This window comes from Podarcis melisellensis (genome assembly GCF_964234715.1).
Source record: "Podarcis melisellensis genome assembly, chromosome: 7".
NCBI lineage: Eukaryota > Metazoa > Chordata > Lepidosauria > Squamata > Lacertidae > Podarcis > Podarcis melisellensis.
Window position 1 is genome coordinate 9675265 of NC_138539.1, and position 7714 is coordinate 9682978.

The window sequence follows — 7714 nt, forward strand, 5'->3', positions numbered from 1 at the left end:
AACCGTTCTTAACCTGAAGCACCACTTTAGCTAATGGGGCCTCCCGCTGCCACCGCGCCACCGGAGCACGATTTCTGTTCTCATCCTGAAGCAAAGTTCTTAACCCGAGGTACTATTTCTGGGTTAGCGGAGTCTGTAACCTGAAGCCTCTGTAACCTGAAGCCTCTGTAACCTGAAGCCTCTGTAACCCGAGGTACCAGTGTACAGCACATGCAGAAACTGCCATCTTGAGGTTCTCTGTTGGGCTCTGGGGTTGGACTTCTTGCGAGCCAGGAGGGATCTCCAGGGTGCTCCCCATTTCTGGGTACCACTTCCAGGTACCCAGCACCACGCGTGTGCGTGGTCACACACAAATAGATTGTGCATCAAGCTCCTGCCAGGAAGCAAGGAGGATGCTTCAGGTAGCAGTTGAAAAGAATGTAGGTGCTGCCGGGGGGGGGAAATGGAAGGGCATCTCCACTTGTCTTGGCAGCTGCTGTTGTCTCATTGACTCCCTTATTAGAGGGATAAAGGAAAAAAGCAACATTTTGGGAAAGATGCCCTCAGTGGATCAGTCCAATAGGACCTAAGCAGAGGGGCATGTAAGTGCTGAGATGATGTGAAGTGTTGCCAACCTGAGAAACACAGCAATTTGTCACGCTAAGAAGAATATAGATATATGTCTACCAGAGAGAGAGAGAACAAGGAGCGCCACAAGTGAAAGCAGTTAATCATTTTTCCTGGAATGACAAAACCAATGAAAAACATCTGGATAAAGGCAGGTAGAGAGGCTGTTAACTTTCTTTATTGGCCATTTTCATTTCAGGAGAATATAAAATTGAATAAGCATTCCGTTTGTCGCCCTTGCGCCAAATGAGATTCTAGTTTCATTTCACTTTCGCGTCAGCGGCATTTTTATTTATCTTCCTCTCCTTGTTATTTATTTGCGCATCTCAGATGCATTTAAAATTATGTGCGGCTTTCAACGTAAACAAAGCCAATTTCGAATCCCATTCAAGCTACAATATACTTGCTTGCAGGTCTCGGTGAATGCTGGGCAGCGAGGCTTGTTGCCTTAGGAATAAACGTGTGTGGTGTTTGCAAACCTGTTTTGTGATACCACCTGGAAAACTAAACGGCCCCCTCCCCCTGCCATCTGAAAAGACGTTGAAATTCCATCACCAGTGACAAATCTCTTTGGATCCAAACACAGCAGTGAAATAGAGGTTTGCGTACCTATTTCAATGGCCATATATGTTTTCATTTGGCTACCTGTCTAGATCCAGCAGTATAAATTGTTATATATGTGTAATCTGTACAGTTCTTAATGCTTGCCTCGGATAGCCCAATGCCTTGGTAGGCAGCTGACAGACTCCATGAAGTCCGCTGAGATCCTCTGATTGACCCATTGATCCTCTGGTTTTCTCCCTCTACACACACACACACAAACACACTTCTCTCCCAAATTTCCTTACAAGTGGTGCGCCAGGAAAACCTGCTCCCAGTTGCACCTTCTAGGGTTGCCATATTTTGAAGAGCAAAAAAGAGGACACATTTGCCGACTTTTGACTATGGATCTCTATGGCGACTCTCATCATGAAAAAGAGGACATGTCCTGGAAAAAGAGGACATATGGCAACCCTGCGGGTACATTCTGGTTATCTTTACCATCCTCACATGCTTGTTAATGTCCACACTTTGTATTAAAATGCAGCTTAAAACAAAGGATGGTTTGGGGCCAACAAGTTAAGGCATGCTGCTCAGACGTTCCTGAAGTTCCCACTGTCGCCACGCCACAAAATAAGCCAGAGCGTGGCTTGCTGTTCCATTTGAACCCAAGCTCATCCTTCTCAGTCAGTAGAGCGCGAGACCCTTATTCTCAGGTCCGTGGGTTCGAGCCCCACGTTGGGCAAAAGATTCCTGCAATGCAGGGAGTTGGATTAGATCAGGGGTAGGCAACCTAAGGCCCAGGGCCGGATGCGGCCCAATCGCTTTCACAATCTGGCCCGCGGACAGTCTGGGAATCAGCGTGTTTTTACATTAGTTTCCTTTTATTTAAAATGCATCTCTGGGTTATTTGTGGGGCTGCCCTGTGTTTTTACATGAGTAGAATGTGTGATTTTATTTAAAATGCATCTCTGGGTTATTTGTGGGGCATAGGAATTTGTTCATCCCCCCCCCATAGATAGATAGATGATAGATAGATAGATAGATAGATAGATAGATAGATAGATAGATAGATAGATAGATAGTCCGGCCCACCACATGGTCTGATAGATAGTGGACTGGCCCCCTGCTGAAAAAGGTTGCTGTCTCCTGGACTAGATGATTCTCATGATTCCTTCCAACCCTGCAATTCTGTGGTTCTGTTATTCCCCTTCCCATAAGCAGTAAGTGAAAAACAAGAACTCGGTTCCCCCTTTGTTTGGAGACTGGGTTGAGGCAGCACAACAAGCTTGTTTTATCCGTGATGCTTCAGGAGAGCAGCACCAACAGAATTCAATAATAATAATAATAATAATAATAATAATAATAATAATAATAATACTGCCCGGACACTGAGGTCCAGCGCTGAGGGCCTTCTGGCAGTTCCCTCGCTACGAGAAGCCAAGTTACAGGGAACCAGGCAGAGGGCCTTCTCGGTAGTGGCACCTGCCCTGTGGAATGCCCTCCCACCACATGTCAAAGAGAAAAATAACTACCAGACTCTTAGAAGACATCTGAAGGCAGCCCTGTTTAGGGAAGCTTTTAGTGTTTAATAGGTTATTGTATTTTAATATTTTGTTGGAAGCTGCCCAGAGTGGCTGGGGAAACCCAACCAGATGGGCGGGGTATAAATAAATAAATAATTTAATAATAGTGTAATTGAGTGAGACTGCTAAGCTTGGCCCTATCACAAAGCTAACACGTTAATGATTGGTTTCTTCTGCCTCTTCTCCCAATGATCTTTATTTACTTGGGCTACCGTATGCCTTTCTTTCCCCCCATGGTCCTGCTAGTTCCCAGCTCTGTGCTGTTTCACAGTCTTATTAGAAACAGAGGAAGAGTAAAGGATGGTTGTTTTCAATAGAGTGTCTTCGCCCGCATGGCTTACTGGTTGCCACCTGTCACTTTGAGGTGTTGCATTGGGCTTTTTCACTAGAGCTCCAGCTCCTGTGTTGTCGTCTTTCCTCCTTCGGATGAAATTAAAGAGAAACGAAACCTGAATAAAAGATATTCATTCTCCAAACAAAAGAAGAAGCCAGCCTAAATCAATTAAACGGCACAGCCAGCTTGGCATATACTGATCAATGTACACATAAAATGTCCTTCTGTTGAGCACAGCTGCGTCATATAACAAACCTTTTGGCACAACGCAATTGCATTTTTTCTTTCCTCTAGGAAAAAATAATAATGCTGATGGCTCCCTTTCTTTTTATTTTACCTCTCCCTCATTCTCATGCTTCATTGCTGGTACCATTATTATTTCAGAGAGCATACTTGCTGGAAATGAAGGGAGCCTTGGGCCATCTGATATTTCCATTACTGGCCTGACGGGCATTAAATGGATATAGTTTGCAGGTACTCTGCAAGTTGTATTTGGGGGAGAGTTGATCCCTTCCCCCAACTTTCCGTTTTAAAAGACTGTGCATTGGCAATTGCAGATCTGTGAATGAAAATCCACAGTAAAGTGAGCTCAGATGTTCCGAGTTAACTTGTTTTTAATCCAAAATCATCCGTTGAGAGAAAATTGTCCCTTTTTTCACACCCAGGGAGTACGTCTCGTGTTTGAACCTGTGTGCTGTAGATTAAATGCAGATCGTTTTTGCTCCCCTTGGGAAAGTAGCTATTGGTCTGGGAGAAGAAGAGTTTGGATTTGATATCCCGCTTTATCACTACCCAAAGGAGTCTCAAAGCGGCTAACATTCTCCTTTCCCTTCCTCCCCCACAACAAACACTCTGTGAGGTGAGTGGGGCTGAGAGATTTCAGAGAAGTGCGACTAGCCCAAGGTCACCCAGAAGCTGCATGTGGAGGAGCGGAGACGCGAACCCAGTTCACCAGATTACGAGACTACCGCTCTTAACCACTACACCACACTGGCTCTCTCCCCATGGGAGGAGGGGAATAGAGAAAGAGTTCCAACGAAACAAATGATGGTGACCAACCTCTGCATAACTTACATGCTCTGCTTTCCCCCTACAGTGGCTCACAGCAAAGATAACCATTGCAAGGCTGACTGTCTTAGTGCACACCACTCTGAATAAATATTTGCTGGGACAGAAGGTGTCAGGTGTTGGGGTGTGATTATTAAAACACACTCACTTCAGCATGAATGTCTTCCTGGAATTGTACTTATTTCTCCAGATGATGCAAATAACACTGTGGATAATGCGTTGGTGACCTTGTTTCAGATCCTTGCTCAGCCATGAACCTCATTAGGCAACTTTGGATCAGACATGTTCAGTCTTTCTCGTGGTCCTTCTGAGGATAATATGGTCCTTGGGTGGGTGGGATTAAAAATTGATGATAATGGTGACCAGTCCTTCTGGCAAGTGAGCCATGGTGCTGGGCTAATCTACGCTGTTGTTCAGATGCATCTCCTTAGTATGGAATTGCTTCTAGTCCATTGAGTGGATATCAATGCGCTGATGTGCCTGTATTCCCCTTGGGGCACAGATTGTCTACCAACTGCTTAAACTCATGGGCTGCGATTCAGCAAAGGGAAAGTGCATAAGGAAACCAAACTCCTCTGTCATCGCCTCGGCTCTGCTGTTCCCTTGCCAGTGATGAAATGCCTGTACATGCACTGAAACCCTTAAATCTTGGTTATGAATGCACATCCGTTAGGTCTTTCAGTAGTTCAGTATTCCTGGGACTTTCTGCATGCAAAGCAGGGCTCTTCCACTGACCCACATCCTTTCCCTAGTGGGTCATCAGCCGTACGAGCTCATCTGTTATTTAACTGAAGCAAATACTGCAATCTCCTTTAGTACCAATAATTTATGAAATACGGGGCTCAGTCATTTATTCGCACCTAGCTTTCCTCGCTCTCGTTTTAGAAACATTGCAGCCCTGCCATCTAAAGAAACCCTTTGTAACGTCTCCCCTTTTCTTGCAGGTGACAGAAGAGGAGCAGTCAGCCAACCACACGGTGATGATACAGGAAACATTGCAGCAAGCTTCCGTCGAGCTGGGCGAGCAGCACCATTTGGTCGTCTCCTCCGATGAGGTGGAAGGGATCGGGACAGTGACAGTCTACACCCAGGGGGGAGAGGCCTCTGAACTTATTGTGTATGTGCAAGACATGCAGTCTGTGGAGGAGCAGGTGGAGGAGGAGGAGCAGCCTGGACAGAAAATCTAGATAAAATTCCCAAGGGAGGCCAGCCTTCTGGTACCGCCAAACTGCTACATGCTTTGTTTTCCAATGTATATTTAATGTTGGGCAAGAACAGAACCTCCCGCAGCTGCTGCTCTATCATATGTTTAGTCTTTGGCAGATGGCGCACGTGGTTGTTGACTGGACTGGTGGCTTCTTCTTTTTGCCAGGAAACGTTTTGGTACGTACTGAGCCATGCGCAGCTTCCTTTCACATGGCGCTACTCGTAAGGAACGCCTGAAGTCGCAGTAAGCAGATCCATGCAGATGGATGGTCATGGCCACTACCTTCTGGAATAAAAGATGCTTTTCCTAGAGCAAGAGGTAAACCAAAAAAAAAAAGCAAGAGTGGGCAATGGCAGTGGACAGCACTTGATAAACGCTAAAATGTGTGTTATGCACTTTAAGAAGACTGTAGACGGGAAAGGACAATTTTAGCAACCGCCCAGAAAGTTCACATTTTAAGACTTGCCAAGCAACCAGCCCTGCAGCGAAGCTGTTCAGAAGAACAGGCTCCATTGGGTTGGGTTCACTCAACATGCAGAAAATGTGGTGGTGTGAATCAGAGCCAGCTGTTCTCCAGTGCTTCTTTCTAAATGGTGTTCAGCATTTTAACCTCCCCAAAGACAGCTTTCCTTCCTTTTGTCACTGTGAATTGTTGAAGACCCGAGATCATTACCCGAAGAAATGTGTTCTCTTTTATCTCGTATCTTTTAATCTTTTAAACCGGGACTCTGTGCCAGTGAGCATGCCACGTTTTTATTTGGATGGGATCTAATCTGACACGCGAGTGAAAAGATCCCACCTCTAAGGGTCTTTCAGATGCACAGTCCCTGCCAAAATGCAAGTGTTTTATGGTTGTGACATATTTTGGGCACGTATATTGGAGATATATAGTTGATTTCTTCCTTTTTTCCTATCTGTGAAGCATTATTTCCTTGTCTCCCCCTTTCCTTTTTTGCAGGCAATAGCAATAACTTCAGAAATATATATTTTAAAAAATCATAGCTTGGGCACAGTTTTTTAGATTAACACACCCGCTACAGGGTTATGTCTCATATAATATACAATGGATGCCATGTTGAAGCACTGAGAAGTAATACCAAGCCAAAAAAATCTGTGGAAGCCACAGTGATAGAATGATATTTCGGGATCCTATTTCTCCCAGCCTGGCAAACGTTGAGCATTTTCTCCAAAACAAAAAGCAAAAGCACTAACTCTGCATCCTTGAGCTGCATTGAATCACTCTTCTGTATTGATTAGACACGGGTGATCTATGGAAGTCTTATTCTTTTTCTGTCTCCTTAAATAATAAAATAGATATCCGCTATGAGGAAACACCCAAAGTAGAGATGCAAGCATCTCTTGCTGTAAGTAAGGGCTCAAACACTCTGCTCTTGGTGGAGAAAAGGGCATGCAATTTGGAGAAAGACTCTGTTTCAGGGGAAACCAATGTGGTGCCCTCTGGATGTTTCCGAACTACAACTCCCATCATCCCTCGGCATAGCCTCCTCTGGCCAGAGCTAATGGAGTCTTAACAACTTCTAGATGACACCATGTTGGCTACACCAGCTTATCCATGTGGTTTTTTTTCAGTAGGCCTTGGGGAATGGATCTAATTTGGCCCTATGTGTTCTGATCTCATGTCCCGTGTTCAGGTTGTGATTTGAACTACATGGCAGTGCATTCAGCAGAGAACTTAACCACTGGGCTCCACGAACAATGTCACATCTCATTGGGTATCTCACAGCTGACATGCAAGAGTGACAATTCCTTGGGCTGTGTCAGGAAGTGGGCAGAGGAGGAATGGTGGAAACAACCTCCCCAGCCTGACCCTTCCAGGGAAAAAGAAGACAGTTCAGAATTACAACAGGGATTTGAGGGAGGTCCCAACTCAGAGGAAGATGAGGGGGAAAGCTGGAAAATAATGGGAGAGGAGGAGGAAGAAGAAGCACCAGGGAGGCGACAGCTGACGGACACAGTGTCTTTAGAAAGCATTCCAGACCCACCATCTCCCAGAACCTGGTGAGCACTGAAAGTAGGAGAGCAAAGAGCTCAAAGGCAGAGGGCACGTTGTAGCACCCGCAGTGATGACTCTTGAGGAAGTGAGAGAGACAGAGTGGGTGGAGACTCAATTGGGACAACGCCATTATTCCAAGAGGTTGCATTACAAAGCCTCTCTCTGTGAATATTGAATAAAAAGCTGATGGTAAGGACTTTTCTTTGTTTTATCCATTCCTCTACCGCCTGGCAGGTTGTGGGGTATAGTGCAGAAACGGGCTGACTATACAGCAGCTATACAGCTCCTGCCTTTTTTCACCAGTGCATCCTTTGTATTGTCATTCACACAAACTGTATTTTGGGGTGGCATCTGGTATG

General features: G+C 45.3%; 1 protein-coding gene across 1 annotated transcript in view; it reads left to right on the forward strand.

Annotated features, from left to right (window-relative positions):
* The window catches only part of ZFAT (zinc finger and AT-hook domain containing), a 93668-nt gene extending 86995 nt beyond the window's left edge, over positions 1–6673 (forward strand). Inside the window, exon 16 of the mRNA XM_081918667.1 lies at positions 5079–6673. Within this exon, the coding sequence (XP_081774793.1) occupies positions 5079–5321 (243 nt within the window). The 3' untranslated portion in view covers positions 5322–6673. The remainder of the gene's footprint in view (positions 1–5078) is intronic.
* The last annotated feature ends 1041 nt before the right edge of the window (positions 6674–7714 follow it).